Source organism: Thermobia domestica, chromosome 4 (assembly GCF_964235325.1).
Source record: "Thermobia domestica chromosome 4, izTheDome1.hap1.1, whole genome shotgun sequence".
Taxonomy (NCBI): Eukaryota; Metazoa; Arthropoda; class Insecta; order Zygentoma; family Lepismatidae; genus Thermobia; species Thermobia domestica.
The window spans coordinates 271,509,989-271,527,425 of record NC_137457.1 but is presented as its reverse complement, the minus strand read 5'-3'; the positions used below and the strand labels follow the sequence as shown (position 1 = coordinate 271,527,425).

General features: G+C 35.4%; 1 protein-coding gene across 1 annotated transcript in view; it reads left to right on the top strand.

Annotated features, from left to right (window-relative positions):
- The window catches only part of LOC145684066 (CD180 antigen-like), a 42,887-nt gene extending 25,690 nt beyond the window's left edge, over positions 1-17,197 (top strand). Inside the window, exon 2 of the mRNA XM_081755914.1 lies at positions 8,451-17,197. Coding sequence (XP_081612040.1) covers positions 8,460-9,431 — 972 coding nt within the window. The 5' untranslated portion in view covers positions 8,451-8,459 and the 3' untranslated portion in view covers positions 9,432-17,197. The remainder of the gene's footprint in view (positions 1-8,450) is intronic.
- The last annotated feature ends 240 nt before the right edge of the window (positions 17,198-17,437 follow it).

Genomic DNA, 17,437 nt, shown 5'->3' with positions numbered 1-17,437 from the left:
CTTCGAGAAATACACTTGCAATTTAAGTACTTGTCCAATCGTTTTAAAAGATCTATTCAACTAACATAAAATGAAGTTAGCTTCATCTTCCCAAAATTCCAAATAGAAATTCTCTCCATTAATGCAGATTCGGATACTGCAACCGAATCTACTCAACTTTTCGTTTAAGTATTTTTTCTTTGTCCTCCTAGATAAGACATAAATCGCAAAAATAATAATATCGTTGTACCTGAGGTTGATAAATGAAAAGCTGGTTCAAGAACTGTGCATGCTGTGTGATGTTGCTAAGACTTGCAAACAAAGTTAGAACACAAGTTTGTGATAATAATATTCTTCAAGAACTGATATTTTTTCTGTGAGCTTGTGGACACTACGAAACTTGATTTACTCTAGCTCTTCATTGGGACATGAAATTTCAATTAATAATCGGACATACTGTCAAAACGAATTAAGTTATTAATTTTTGCCATGTTTATGTACATATGTATAATGCGATTTGATTTGAATATAGACCATGTGATTTTACCTGAGAGGTAAAATTGAAAGTGAACACGTAAGGTTGATCAAGGATCTATTAAAGTTTAAAAAGACATCATTTCTTTTTGTTGTTATGGTTATGTAGATGTGCACAATTACGATTTGATTTGAAACTGCATATAATTCCATTTGAGAAGTAGAAGTAAATATGAACATGTAAAGTTCATCGGTAGATCTAAGAGACCAAATGTGCTCTTATAAATTTAGTGGAACATATGTGTCACTCCTATATCATATTCTGTAAATACTTAGGGTTGATTGTAAATTACGGTCCAGCAACGAAGAAGCCATGATTAGATATTGGTAGCAGTAGGCATTATTACAGAGAACCTCTCAACACTCAAGCTGTATTTCTACTGTATTTCAACCGTTCTCAAAGTAAAGTTCTAACGCTCTCGATGATACGAGGATGAGCAATAACCAAAGGTCATGTGCTGAAGTAAGGGTAATATTTAACAAAAAAATTAGCGTTCTACACAATCCCATTTCGAGACCTACTGTCGAGTGTATCGTAATACGCGTCGAGAAAACGGTAACTGTAAAGAATTGTAACATTCCTGGTCGACCAAAATCGACGACAAATAGCTTGATGTTGCAGTCATCAGTTGAAAACACTCAACTTAGCATTCATAAAGCTGCGGAACAATATGACATTAGTCCATGTCTGCGGGAAGAATGTTGAAGAAAATGAAGTTCTACCCATACAAAATTCATGTGATACACCAACTGAATGAAGGTATCTTTGATCGCTGTGTAGAAGTTTGTAAAGATATGATGAAACAAATCAATGATGATCCTACGTTTCTTACCAGCATTGTGTTCTCTGATGAAGGCACGTTCCACCTAACCTGTTACATTAACAGACGTAATAGCAGGTTTTGATTTGACAGCAATCTCATTGATCCTTTCAAACACACTCTACATCCTGAAAAGTTGAATATCTGGACGACAGTGCTAAATATACAATAATTGGGCCCTTTTTTTATTAATAACAATTTGACCTCTGAACTGTGTGAGGAGATGCTGCGAAATCAAATAGTTCCAGCAATGAGAGATACTGAAGAAGACAATTTGGCCCACAGATGGTTTCAGCAAGATGTACAAGACCCCCACAACGGTGTAAACATGCGGCAATTTCTTAACACGGAATTTCCTAAATAACGGATTTGCAAATGAGGTGAGATTGGGTGGCCCACTCGTTCTCTGTTCCCCTGATTTATCGCCACTATACTAGTTTTTCTTGGTTTATCTAAAACGCCGAGTATTCTCTCTATATCAAACAAACCAACCACTTTGGATAATCATCGTCAAAGGGTTGTTGATGAAGTTGTACTTATTGAACTGAACGTCACCAGGAAGGCAGTATTTGTGTTTTACCATCGAATTGCTCACTGCCAGACCAAGAAAGGTGTGGAGTTTGAGTGTATATTGTGAAACATCAGTTACATTTTGTTTATCTGCCAATTTTAGACAACCAAGCCGAGAGAGGCCATGTGACACATGAAAATAAAGTTCTTCGAGAAAAATAGTAAGACAATATGTGGCTGGTAAAACTGATGTGTGTTACGCATTCCGTAACTAGGGTAACAGTAAATTTAGATGGCAGGAAACGAAGACAGAACAATGTTTTTTTTTTATTCTCTACTTTCATGTGAAACGGAATTTTCAACGAAGTTAGGGTTATGTTAAATCCAAGTGTATCAGTCACTCCTCCCTAATAATTTGACTGAACTTTGAGAACGTATTTAAAAGGAGATGGATTTCCTGCCTCTGGAATGTAAAAAAGAGTGTGCCAAGAATTATACTATCAAAGTGATGTATGTTGAATTACAAACTGCACTCATCTTGAGCAGCTTTGACAAGCAACATAACACGCATGTGTTTATAAACAAAAAATAATTTTGAGTTAACGAAAAAGTGTTTCACGTTAAAGTTGCTTAGTTTTGATCGTAGAATCAGAATCTGCAATAAAAATAGGGGATTTTCCTTTGAAATTTTCAAGTTGGCCCCTGGGGTCCTATAATGGGACCCCTGGGGACAGTTGTTGTTTACAGAATTCTATAGGCCCCTGGCATGAGTACATTCTTGCCTAACCTGATTTGTCAATTTTATTGCCATTTCGGAAATATTTCAAGTAGCAAAGTTAGGTGAGACACCCAATAGCGTCTTTTTACTTATATCTTGAGCTCGGAATACCAAAGCAAATAAACCTATCAGCTAGAATGTTATACTTGATCAATGCAGGGGTGTATACCTGCTTTTGGGCAACCGTGTATATATATATATATATATATTCCTGGCTAGGTGAATGTAATATTAAGTATGAGGTTTTGTGAAACTGAGTTATTAGGTGGAATGGGTTGGGATTGAACCACAGAACAATATGTAGGTAATTTTAATTTCGGAAATATACCTGCAGATGGCTGAGGAAGCATGTTTGGTACGTCTGATAGCATTACATTAAATGGAACTGTTAAACTTTATTTTCCAGTTTGCTCGACATATAGAGAATATGACATATCCATATGTTACCCTATTCGCTGATATGTTTATTTTGAAACTCACTTGTAAGGATTCACATTTCAAAAGGGGAAAATTGTGTGACATATCCTTCAATAGCATCACATTAACATTCTTGCGAACTCAACTTAAGGTTATATTTGTGAGATGGTACTACCTCAGAATTACATATTACAAATCTGCATATTAAACAAAGTCTTACTATATCATAATAGTTATTCAGAGCTACTTCCTAAGGATGCTACAAACTTTGAAGGCCTCTACAACACAATAAGGTAACTGAGATAGAGAAGGCAGGGTACGTCCAAAGTATTTCATTCTCGGACACTACGATCATGATACTACGGATTTCGAATATATAGATACAAAGACACAAAGCATTTAAAATATGTATTTTGTCGAAAAGCTGTATTGTCAAAAGGTGCTAAGTATCACATTCAGTTACATAACAGTATATGAAAAAATGTCGCGTATGTTGTAAATGACGATTTATCAAATCAAAACTACTTCACTTTTCTTTATATATTCGAAATGTTTTAAGGTTTTAATAAGAGGAAACAATTTGGACACATTTATTTTCAATATATTTTTAATAATATCGTAAAGTATTTAAATTAGAAGCGAAACATTTAGGGCTATTAACTATTTCCATTGTCAAAATTGTTCCAAGGGAAATTCGTAGAGCGAAAATGGTACTTCTCAACACTGAAACTTTGAACTTCATCCCGAAGAGCAAGGCTATACTAATTCAGACCTACGTACGAAACATATTATCAAATCTTATAAGTACTTTTTTGTCATCAACTTATTATAAATATAAGGTGCAGTATTTATACCTCAAGATTGTTTCACTGTAGAAAGCAATCCTTAAAAATTTTGTACCGAAATAAGTGAATAGCAAATTTTCTTAACTATCGTATTATGTAAACTAGCAAATTGGGTATCACATAAAGTAAAAATGTAGTCCAGCGGTAAGGTGGTAATAAGATAAAATTAGCAAAACCAAAGATCAAAGGTTAAAGTCCGTCCTAGGAAAAATACTTTTTGTTTCACATGTGATATTATGAAATAAGCAAACAAAATTATTGTTTATATAAAAGCTTCAGACAGACCTGAAAAGAACGATTTTAAAATAATGATACAGTATTGTCTTACGTACCGAGAAATAACTGTTTCATTCGAAAAGTATAATTTGGACAAAACAGCAGCTATTAATTGCTGCCAAAAGTTGAAATAAGTAAAAAGACGTAAAGAAGTCCTGACCCTTGAATGCACTTTTTATTTCCTGAAAAGGTGTGTTTCTTCATTAAATTGATGAGAACTAAAGTAATTGAAAATCCTTCGATTTTGGCAATGTTACGTATGTTAACATAAATCATAACAAGTTCAAATTAATAAACTGTGTTTGTAAACACAAATCATAAGAAGTTCAAATTAATGAATTGTGTTTGTAAAAACAAATCATAAGTTCAAGTTAATAAATTGTGCTTGTAAACATAAATCATAACAAGTTCAAATTAATAAATTGTGTAAACATAAATCATAACAAGTTCAAGTTAATACATTGTGTTTGTAAACACAAATCATAACAAGTTCAAATTAATAAATTGTGTTTGTAAACACAAGTCATAACAAGTTCAAATTAATAAATTGTGTTTGTACGTATTAATAAAAGCATCTTATCTTGTAAGAAGTATCTTACGTGTAACGCTAATTTCTTTACAAATATATTGGAATTATTTGAAATTTATCATATGATTTAAAGATCTCTAAGGAGATATAAGGATATTAAGACGAGGAAAAGGTCTTATATCCAACTGTATGCAATTCTCTGCCTATTTGTTTTTAAACCAATAGCCTTTTCTTCAAATATACCTCAACAAATCCCTTTTATACAGGTAACGCGATTATGTTAGACTTTTCAGTACAGTGCCGCGATTATTGGAATCTGTAGAGATACACATATAGGACGAGAATTAAGGATTTTCCGTCTAGTCTTGTGTCGAATTTCCAGACAACACAAATATAATACAAGTTAAAATATATAATTAAAAACCTGAGTGTTCGAAGTTTGCAACATTCTGATGAATATGTAGCAAATGCCGTAAGTTATGACGGAAGCAACGACCAGACGGAGAAGTCGATAGATGGATACGCAGTTGACGAGCCAATATTTCTGTGCCTATTTGAGTGGACCATCTTTCTATGCCCTGTGAAGTTTTGATGTTTGCGTGCCAATTTCGTATCCACACTTTTGTGCATTTTTCAAAATATTCCGTAGGTAAAATTAACCTTATGATTTCTCAACGAAATTAATAGTATTTAGTACTTGGAAATTACCATTTAGTGAAGTAGTTTTTGTTGCCGATATGTTCTGTAACAGAATATTTCTTGAAGTCAATTGTATAATTTCATTGGCTTAGGTAGAAAACTATTCAAGTACGAAAACCATCTCACAAACATTGGTTAGTTTATTTAGCAAGTAGTATTTTGTGTTTTCTAGAAAAGTGCATGGTTAGCGTGGATGCGAATCGGGTTCGTTTCCAGGTAGAAATCATCTGGTTCGGATTCTACATTGCCTTTTATAGGGTCAGTTCCGAGAGATGCTTAAAACTGCAAACCAGTCAGCCTACTAATACCGACAGGTGAATATCTCATGTAGATGAAGCAAACTTGTGGCTCCGAGTAATGTTGTCACTAATTTTGTCGCCTTTAGTCTGGTCGGTCCGAGTTTTGTTCCCGGTGGGGACACTCGACCGAAAAATGTAACAAGCCTTTTCAAGCCAGCCTCTTCATTCACACCAGGCAAATGCCGGGAAGGTACCTAACGTATAGATCCTTCCTTTCCCAGTCCTTTCTTCTTTCCCTTTCCTCGGATAGTGTGCTCGCCGAGGGATATCATCCTCAAACGTGACGGGCTAACATGGCTATATATACCGAAAGCCCAGAAATCTAATTCCTAATCCTAATCCTAGTGGCGGGCTAACATGACCATAGCTGCCGAAAGCCCAGAAATCTAATTCCTAATCCTAATCCTAGTGACGGGCTAACATGGCTATAGATGCCGGAAGCCCAGAAATCTAATTCCTAATCCTAATCCTAGTGACGGCCTAACATGACCATAGATGCCGAAAGCGCAGAAATCTAATTCCTAATCCTAATCCTAGTGACGGGCTAACATGACCATAGATGCCGAAAGCCCAGAAATCTAATTCCTAATCCTAATCCTAGTGGCGGGCTAACATGACCATAGCTGCCGAAAGCCCAGAAATCTAATTCCTAATCCTAATCCTAGTGACGGGCTACCATGGCCATAGATTCCGAAAGCTCAGAAATCTAAATCCTGAACCATGATGAAGCCACCAAAGTTCATATGAATACCTTAAAAAGTAATCGCACTTAAATGTGTGTTACTCTATTATACATATATCTTACATAATACACCTACAAGTCACTATTTTTATTCTTAGTTAGTAGAGGTCTATTTCGAGAGGTTAGTTATTTAGTTTAGGCATTCCGTAATATTCTCAAGTAACAAATGATTTCTTTACAAAAGAGGTATAAGCTCCCGAAAATATGAAAAAATGAACTTAAAAGGTCAATAGCTCTAAAAATATGGGACCTAGCGTAGCTGGGTCAAATTTCACTTAGGAACTAATATGTGCCCTATCCAAATATACATGTTTCAGAATCCTGCCATACTTCCGCAACAATTTTTATAGAGGTACTTGGTGAGTATTTCAAATTATATATCCGTAACCAAACTATCTATTAATTCCTAAGTTTCATAGCCATATTAGTTCCTAAGTAAGTCTTGACCCGACTACGGTAGGTTTCATAGTTTTGGAGCTATGTACAAGCTCATTTTTCATATTTTCGGCAGCCTACAACTCCGAAAAAAAGCATTTGTGCACCCAGGTTTGTCTATACTTTTTGTCTTATCTTGGTGTCAGAAATCACCTTCCAAACGTTGTCGCTGTTGTTTTGAAACACCCTGTATATAGTGTTTCAAAGCAACACAGACAACGTTTGGAAAGTGATTCCTGACACCAAGATAAGACAAAAAGTATAGACCTACCTGGGTGCACAAATGCTTCCTTTCGGAGTTATAAGCTGCCGAAAAAAAAAAGAACTTTGAGGGCCCATAGCTTCAAAACTATGGGACCTACCGCAGTTGGGCCAAGAGTTCACTTAGGAATTAGCATGTGCCCTATCCAAATATCTAAGTTTCAAAATCCTGTAGTTCTTCATAAAAAATTTCGTAGAGGTAGTTGTTCAGTACTTCAAATAATATACCCGCAGCCAAACTCATTTTATAAAAATTGTTGCGAGAGTACCTTAGGATTCTGAAACATGTATTCTTGGATAGTGCACGTATTAGTTCCTAAGTGAAGTCTTGATCCGACTGCGGTAGGTTCCATAGTTTTGCAGCTATGGACCTTTAAAGTTCATTTTTTTCATTATTTTGGCAGCTTATAATTGCGAAGGAAGCATTTGTGCGCCCAAATTGGTCTTTACTTTTCGTCTTATTTTGGTGTCAGGAATCACTTCCGAAACTTTGTCAGTGTTGTTTTGAAACACCGTATATATATAACTCTATGGCCTATGGAACGCGGAGGTTCAATGCCGCATTCACAAAAGCTCTCCAGTGACTTCTATCCTCAGCCGGTTGGATCCAGTTTCTACTTTGTATTCCTATCTCTGCGAGATCCATGTTAATATTGTCTTCCCATCTGCGCCTAGGTCTTCCTAATGGTCGTTTTCCGATTGGTCTTCCTGTCAAGACTTTGAAAGTGTTTCTACTTTCTCCATTCTAGCTACATGATCTGCCCACCTTAGCCTCCTAGACTTGACGACCCTAACAATGTTGGGTAAACCGTACAAGTTATGTAGTTCCTCGTTATGAAGTTTCCGCCATTCCCCATTCCCGTTCCTCTTGGGTCCGAATATTCGTCTCAGGATATTGTTCTCAAATCCTTTCAGTCTATCTTCTTCCCTCAGACTAAGCGACCATGTTTCGCAACCATACAGATCAACAGGCATTATTATCGTTTTATATATTTTAAGCTTCAAATTCTTCGACAGAATTCGCGACGACAAGAGATTTTGAACCGAATAGTAACACGAATTCCCTGATTTTATTCGACATTTAATTTCTTTGTGAATATGATTTTCGTCTGTTAATATTGATTCTAGATATTTGAAAGTATCCACTTCATCAAAAGTATTATTTAATATTTTAACGCATCCATAATTTGCCGTATTACGATCCCGACGCACTTCCATGTACTGTATATGGGGAAGTTTAGTACAAGAAAAATATCTGTGATATATTTTATACTGGATATCAAGAATGAAATAAATGCACAATAACTTTTTATTTTTAATTTCAGGTGTGAACGATGACGCCACAATACATCTGCTTATGTGTAATACTTTTCATTTATATCGATTTCTCTACTGCTATATTTGGATGTCACGAACGTTGCTTTTGCTACAGCAGTAAGAAAGATGACCATTATTTAATGGATTGTTACGGTCAGAAATTAACCAAAGTTCCAGACAACATTCCGAAACTTGCAACAAAATGGGATTTAAGTTGCAATGATATTACAGAAATATGTATCATTGCTTCAGAAAGGAGGGATTTGAAAGTTCGTTATATTGACTTCAGTAACAATTCAATTTGCTATGTTCATGAAGAAGCACTTTGGTTCCTGAAAACGTTAAAATCTCTTGATTTTAGTTATAATAAAATAAGTAACATTTCTCCGAATTTCTTCCGTAACAATAAGCTTATTGAAAAATTTGTGTTGAAAAAAAATCCAATAACAATTTCTGGAAATTCTTCATTTCTAAGGTCAGATAGTCTTAGGATACTTGATTTAAGTGAGTGCGATATTGATACCTTGTCTTCTGCAGTCTTTTCTGGACTCCCGAATCTTGAGCACCTTAATTTGGCGGGAAATAATCTTCAATATTTGAACGTTACAGAGTTGAGAAAAGTGCTGGGAAAGCTGCATACACTTCATCTTTGGGGAAACAAATTTAAATGTGAATGTGAAATTTTAAAGGAAATGAAAAACTTAAATTCTGTTAGCATTACCTGTGATAACAACGTGTTAGACAAGTCAAACATTTCCGACTACTACAACAAGAGGTGTGACAGTTTAATGGGATATGTTGCTACCACCAATAAAAATGTTTACTCCAAGCCTCAACTTAAAGTGGCGGGAATACCCATGAATGATGAGAAAGTACCAGGTAACGCTCAGCATAACGCTGCTAAATCACTCACCCTGAGCAGTTTTTATGTTTTGCTTGTAAGCGTTATTTTTTGTATATATTTTTCAGAAATTTGTAAAATGAAATGAAATCTTTAAGTTTTACGTCCCACGGTTATGCCAGTTAGGCTAAAGGAGACGGTGATAATGAGAAATGAAACAGATGGTGGAATGAAGAAAGTGGGACGTAACGAGAGAACCCCTAGAGAACCGACGAGCACGATGTTTGTCCACCACAAAGTCCACATGGCGCGAGCTGGGATCGAACCAAGGACTCCAAGCACCGGAGATAAACGCTCTACCACTGAGCCACCTACTCATAGTAGTTTATCTATTTGAATATAATTTTGTAAGTTATTAATGAAACACTAATTACTTAATTAGGTTTATAAGTGAATGTTAATAATTTTAGAAATGCAATAGCTTGTAAATATTGTCCTTTGTTCGTTACATACATTGCTTTTCTTTTGGTTAGTTCTATGATTATCGACATATCGATCCAAGTTGGAGGTAATTATCGCTATCACTCATTGCCAACGGGTGGATGCATGACGTAGGAGGGAATTTTTACAATCTGAGAAACGACTGTTGGAAATATGTGGAGCAAATCATGTACAACAATGGAATAAAGAATTGTTACGTAGTTTCATGATTCTATATCTTGAGTGTGTTTGCAAAATCGTCAAGTAAGCCTCCGACTTTCTTGATTGCCTCTCGTCATCGTCTTTTGAGAAGTTATTGTATCCCGTTCCCTCCTTGTTCTTTCCTTACAGTTCGATGGGAATGAAATCATTAAACTATGACGTCACAGTGAATCCAATTGAAACTGACTAATTTAGTCTTTCTTACTGTTTCCTTTTCAACCGAATAGATGTATGTGCTCGTAAATTTTGATATACGGATGTTATGCAAGGTGACCAAATATGGCAACTGTGCCCGTAGTAATTTTAATTGTGATATTTGATATCACGTAAAGAAACAGGGCTGAAGACTGTAATCAATACTTCAAGAGATAAGAGTACCTGAGTGTTTCTTTTTTCTTTGTTGCTTGACAAGCATTAAGAACGACCGAGTTAATTTTTTTGTGTGTGAAAAAAATGTATAGCTGTGATATTTAGACAGTTCACTGAACATAGTGGAATTTTAATGAAAAAAAGTGTAAGCATTTTGAGTGACGTCACTACCTATTAAGGTACATCCTCAGCGACCATAGAAGAGACTATAAAAGTTTCAAAGCTACCGCTTCTTCTTTGGTAAATCAAAGCCTGGAAAGGAGGAAAGTGTAATCTCGCATTTGCATTTACCCCATTGTCCCTGAGATATAACCGAGGATTTTATGTAAGCATAATCTTGTATTATATGTAAATAATGTAAATAATTTTATGTATATAGAATATGCATTTAGTGCTGTTGCATATTTATACTAATTAATTGCATTAGATTCATATGGTTATAAAATAAGGGAAACATCTGGAGTTCCAAACATGGAAGATGCGTATGAAGCGCCTGGTTGCTTTTAATGATGATGGTCCAAAGTATTCAGGCTTGGTATAGCGGATGTATATGTTGAACTGGATAGGTGATGGTGATACAAAATGAAAGACCTCTCTAAGATATGAAGAGAGTAAAATCTGGTTGTGCAGTTACTTGGATCAAATATATCTAAAGTGGCCAGTTTGTTAGGTATGTCGTGAGGAACAGTATCCAAGTTGATAACAGCCTAGATATCTGATAAAATTGCCTCGGCAAAGATTAGTAGCAGACAGTCTGAGAGAAGCGACTTTTTAACGCAATCTCCATCTCAAGTTCTGTTTGTTATAATCACAATATTACATGAGTTGCTTAAACTGGCCATTTTCAGTCTTGCTGAAATTTCCAAACCTCTGAACACCGATACCAATCCTTTCGCACGGAGAATATTCTGCCGAGATCATGCAGAGTCCATCGCCGATTATTTGAAAACCTGTGATTACGCTCACAGGACACATTACTGCCAGAAATTATATTAACATTTTAGATGATCACTGATCCAGATGTTGTTTTCAACTAATATCTAATTGTCTAAGATGGTATTGGGCGAATTCAAATTGTTGGAGCTATTCAGGCAACGATTCATGAACATAAAGATGATCCAGGACACTTTCCCTGGGCTACGCACTCTGCACATTATTGAACACCTGTGGTTTCTCTTGAAGTTCAGATCCCGTAGCAGATATTCTCTTTTGTCGCTGATTAAACCAAGTGTTGCACTTTATAAGAAATAGTACGATATTCATCTGAAAACTATTCATGAATTACGTACTTCAATTACACGACTAATCAAAGGTGTTTTACAGACTAATGAAGTGGTGACATGTTACTAATCAGCATAGTTGCACTTTCTCCAGAAAGTTTCTTTATTTTGATAACCATTTGTAAATATCCATATCTACAACCATAATGTACATAAGATTGATCTGTTTATATGCATCCGATTTTGACGTCTCACCCAGTGGCGTAACTAAAGGCTTGGGGGCCTCCCCGTAGTCAGCGTGGAGTGGGGTCCCTTCTCTACGCCCTACTTCACGATTTGGAGACCCCTTGATGGCTTGCCCCCCGCAATGCGGGGTCTGCGGGGCTCTTATTTACGCCACTGGTCTCGCCTACCTTAGGAACAATCACTGTTCCACCATCGGTTGCCTTTGATGTGATCACCATATGTCTTAGCATTAGTCCTGCACCGTACTTTCCATTTAGGAGGTTCCGTTGAAGTGAAGAAAGGGATATTTTAGCCACTCCTCCTGGCGCTATTTCCAGAGGCCACGAATTTTAGTGATGACTCGACGAGATAAAAGCGCTCTTTTCAACAGACCAAACTCGCAAAAATTCATGGGATTGGTATCAAGTGACTTCACTGTTATATCCAGGAAGGCAATAGTCTGGATTCCGGAATCTGCTACCATTCTTCCAGAAACCTCTGTGTAGAACAGGATGTATGTGATGAGGACTTATCCACATATACGTACTTGATTTATTGTATTTCCATACAAATGGGACAGATTTTCTGTATAAATACTTGTGATGATATGTTACTCATACAATGCGTTTTTTTTTTACAGTTTCTAGATATATGCCGAATAGTTAACTTGCCTTCTTAGCAGTATCCTGCGACAACCCTTCAAGTAACTTGCTGTGCACTGGCGGACGAAGCCAGAACGGTTTCTTGCGTCCCGCGGGGTGTACGTCACGGTTCGAATTTTAGCACAATCTGATAGATAAATCCGTGCTTCATCGAATGTAGAATCAACTTCCACCTTTCCGAGAATAAATGGCGTTCGTAGAGACCCTTGCAGTGTGTCTTTCTGTCCTTCAAAAGACCCAGTAAGGACAGGTTCACGACCTTTAACCACCATCCGGAACTTTAATTTGTCACGCGTTGCGGTTCACTGTTGATTGTGCCACGTGCAATCGTCATGTCATCACACGTTGTGTAGGAGATTTCTTTTGCAGGGCCATTCGGTGCAACTTCCGAGCTACAGGTGAAGTCACTGCCGTACGGCCGCTTTCTACTTTCCATACTGGGTGAACGAAGTACTGAATTTTCGTGGTGTTTATGCCGGTTACTTATATTCTCTATGGTCGTTAACTTCAATGCACATTCATTTTACCTACACTGTTTTTGAATCTGTGTCACGGAAAAAAATTGTGTGGTAAAGTGCTACGACGTGGTCTTCCCAAAACCGATACTCATTAGGAACCATGATGCATACATTACACACGTACGATACAAGAGGCTTTTGGCTTTCTCCTTCTGTTTGAATCATTTGGATTGGTCAATTTTGTGAGCAGAAGTGAAATTTTAAATTCGGACAAATATAGACGGATCAACCTTCTCTAAGTGTTTGTTTATGAGTGCTTAGAAATTAGAACAGGTCGTTTATATTATAATATTTGTCATTTTTTGTGTATATGTTTGTTTTAATTTTGTAAAATTTTAATTTAATGTTTAGATTAGAGTGTATAATGTTAGACTGGCTCTATGTTGTGAATCAAGTCAGGAAAATCATTTTGTATGAAAACATCAAGTGTAAATAATGTTATAGGATATATACGAGGGGTATGAACAAAAAGGTCGATATTTAAAAAAGAAACAAGCAAATGATAGGAGAAGAAATCTACTGTGATTGGTATACAAGTATATACGTTGACTATTTTTTGACGTAGTCATCATGAACCTCCAGACATTTCTAATAGCATTTCGCAAGCTTCCATATATCTTCTGTGTAAAAATCTGTCGAATGGTCCAGAACTGATGTCTTGAGCACTTCACTGTCGTTGAAACGCCTAGATGCAATCCACTTTTCAAGTGAATAAAGAGAAAGAAATTAGTGGCGGCAAGGTCGGAGCCGAAGTGGATTCAATAGTTCGCATCGAAATTTTTGAATTACTTCAACAGTATGAGCAGCATGGGCGGGTGTTGTCATGGATCAAAAGAACTCCAGAGCATAGTATTTCTCCGCCGATTTTGGAGTGCACGTCGCAAATTATTCAGTGTTTAGTACTGCACATTGTTCGTCCTGATTCCAAGGATTCAACAAGAATTACACCTTTCCCAAAACAGAGTTGCCATGTTTTTGTGAACTGGTGTTTGTTTTCATTTCTTCGCTTTAGGAAAACCAGAGTGCTACCATTGCAACTGATTCGACTTCCCAGTGGCATACGATATCCAGATTTAATCCCCTCTCAGCATGTGAGGAAAGAGTCCTTCCCTATCCTGCCCCCGACGGGCCAAATACTACGCGCAGCTGCCATTCTTTGGTCTTTGTGGCTGTCTCTTAAAATTTAGCTCTGTTTTCGCAGACACTATTGAAAACCGTTTGTCGAGTTCAGTTATTGTAGATCGGCAATTATATTGCACTTTTTAGTTAACGTATTCCATCAAATCGTCCGTCCGAACACTAGAGCTTCCGCTACACACAACCTCATGAGCATTTGAACGCTATTCCCAACACTCTATGCACCATTGACTGACGTTTTCTTCACTCATTTCTTTCGGTTCGTAAATTGCAAACAAATCCCGGTGGAAATCTGCTGCTTTCTGTCATTTGACGATTATAAATCGTGTGACAGATCTGACTTCATATTTTATGAGATTTTGTAGTATTACGGTAGCCATTTCATCTTACTGCTACTCGCTCGCACTTAACCCCACTTTAATAATTCTACTTCTTTTGCAAACACAGAGTACTGGAGCATATGCATGCGCACACTTTGTTGTCAAACCCGCATAAGAAAATATTGTCCTTTTTTCATCATGCACCTCGTATTTCCGGAGCAAACTAAACAAAAGATGGATTTGCTGCAATCTGTGTGTACTTCTAGAAGTTTATGGAATAAGTAAGAGTTTCTATCAGATCAAATAGTCACTGAGTTTAGTGTTGTGCACGGTAAACTAGAATTTTAGAACATAGAGAGATATGTATTAAGAAAATGTAGATTTAAAAAAAAATGAACAGAGGATTGATGTACAGGTTGTATCCTAAACCATCTTACGAAAATGTATTTGAAATTAACTATTTAGTATTTAGAAAATTATGAAGTTATTACAAGTTGCATCATAACATTAAGTTTTGTTACCTAAATCAAGTGTTTAAAGTGTTCTTCATCATCTTTAATGTTCAAAATACATCTTTTAAACATAGAAGATCCAAGTACGTCACTAATATTATTGGATAAAAATTTATCAATTTTAGAAGTAATACACTCTTCTAAATGGTATAGTCACGTAAGTGTTTCAGAAAAGACTTCTTTCTTACATTATTTTCAAGACAGAAGTCGCTGCGTAAGTAAATCAATCATATATCTGCAGACGATATGAAATTATATAAACAAATAAAGATCCGCAATGATGCTTTGCAATTGAAGAAGGACCTGGATGAGTGTTATAGGCGAAGTATCCTAAATAATCTACACTGTCATGTGATGTGTTTAGTTATCACCTTTTCTAGAAACATAATCCACTTCATTGTTAGTGTACGCTGAACAAAAATGTCATACACAGAATTGAAGGAATAAATGATATGGGAATAAAGTTTGACAAAAAAGCATGTTTTAATACACATATTTTGAAAATAGTTGATGAATAAATAATTTTTAATCAGAAATACGTAGGAATTTGGAGTAAAGATTTGATCCAATAGTCTCATTTGTAATAAATTGGAATATGCATCTATAATTTGGACACTTTTTTCAATAAAGTATATATCGTTAGGAAAATTGAAAAATACGGAATATTTGTGAGATACTTACACTATAAAATATATAAAACATCATCATACAAGGAAAATGTATCGTATTCAATTTTGCTAAAAATGCTTGATTTCAAATCTTTATGTGATATAAAGCAATTTTGGAACTTCGTTTTCTCTATAAGTTTGTGAATTGGACTACGGATGATCGAGAGTTTCTTCAACGGTTGCGTTTGAAAATCAATAACACAGTTTTACGAATGAGACCTCCATTTTACTGCAAAACATCATTCCGTAGCTCATTCAAATTCTCCTGTAATTAGATTTAAGTAAAGGATACAATAATTTTATAAACATGAATGCTGATCTAGAAATTAATGACGCCATGAAATTAAGTAACGTTTAATGGAACATAAAAATACTAAATTTATGATGTTTCAATATACTGTGTTTACTCGCATAATAGTTGCACCTTAAGTTTGAAGTAAAAACATTCATCAAAAAAAAAAAAAAAAAAATCCCCGTATATAAGTCGTAGTCTACGGAATTTTTATGTTTGTGAAGGATACTTTCTTCGAAATAACTTACCTTGCGCGAGTCCGAGCAACAGTAACAAAGAAAAAACACCAAGTGTTAAAATAAAGCGCCTACATTTCGAACTTTTATGCAAATGAATAGTACAAAGTTGGTCTTCGATAACATCTGACACCTTGTCAAAAAGCTTCAAAGAGAGCGACATATCCAACCCTTTGGATGGAAGTGAAGATGACACTCTGTGGAATAATTACCCAAATTCCTCAGACGCAGATATGACAGAGTGACTAGTGCTTTTCTGTCACTTCTTATGCGTTTGTTCTTCTTTGTGGTGTTAAGTAGTTCTTATGCATGTGTTTTCCGATTAGGTAAATATATAGTTCTTTTGGGGAAGTGCGAAGAATACTTTTTGTTGTTTCGCACGAATTGTTAAGTTACTAGTTTCATTTTTACAAGTTTTAATATTTTACTTTATGTAGGCCATATTTTATTTTTTTTTATGTTGACACAATGTTGTATCAAAATTCGAAATTGTTTTGATCTCAGCGATAGTTAAATGGGAGATTTTCTCGCGTAATAGTCGAAGTGGGATTTTCACATTAAAAATTAGTACAAAAATGCGACTGTTACGCGAGGAACCATGGTATAATGATATTATTTAATGAATGTGTCCTAATAAATGATTTCTTGCTATTCCAAGGGAAATGAACAATTAATATTTGTAATTTATTTAAGTTTTAAATTTGTATGAAATTTTATACTTACTACCGTACTCATGATTCACCATTTTAGAGTGATTTTATTTAGTTTTAGCATAACTTAGAACGTTTCCTTCTTTTGGGAATATTATATATATATATAATTTTTACTGGATTGATTATATTATCCTATAAGCGAGGTAATTTTTAAAGTAAGATGTGCAATTTTATGATAGAGGTATTTTACTATTTGTTATTCTTTGGTGATCCTTTTCTTTACCCTTGTAATTTTTACTTAGTTTTCTATCTTTATTTATGTATTTTTGCTTTGTCTTTATGAGATCATTTTATACAGATACTGTATGCAAGTATGTTATAATTGGTAATTATGAACTGTATCAAGTGCAATTAAATAAATAAATAAATATTTTATAATTATTTTCAAGCAACCAACACAACTACAAACACACTTTCGTCATTTAATAATTTTCTGTATTTTGTAAAATATTTCATTCAAATGTAACAAGGTTTAAATTCTTTTATACCAGCTTGTACAACGAATTATGAAGGTTGATTAACCAAGTTATTTCCAACCTTTTATGATAGACCACAGATTTTTAGCTAACAGCCACGGCAT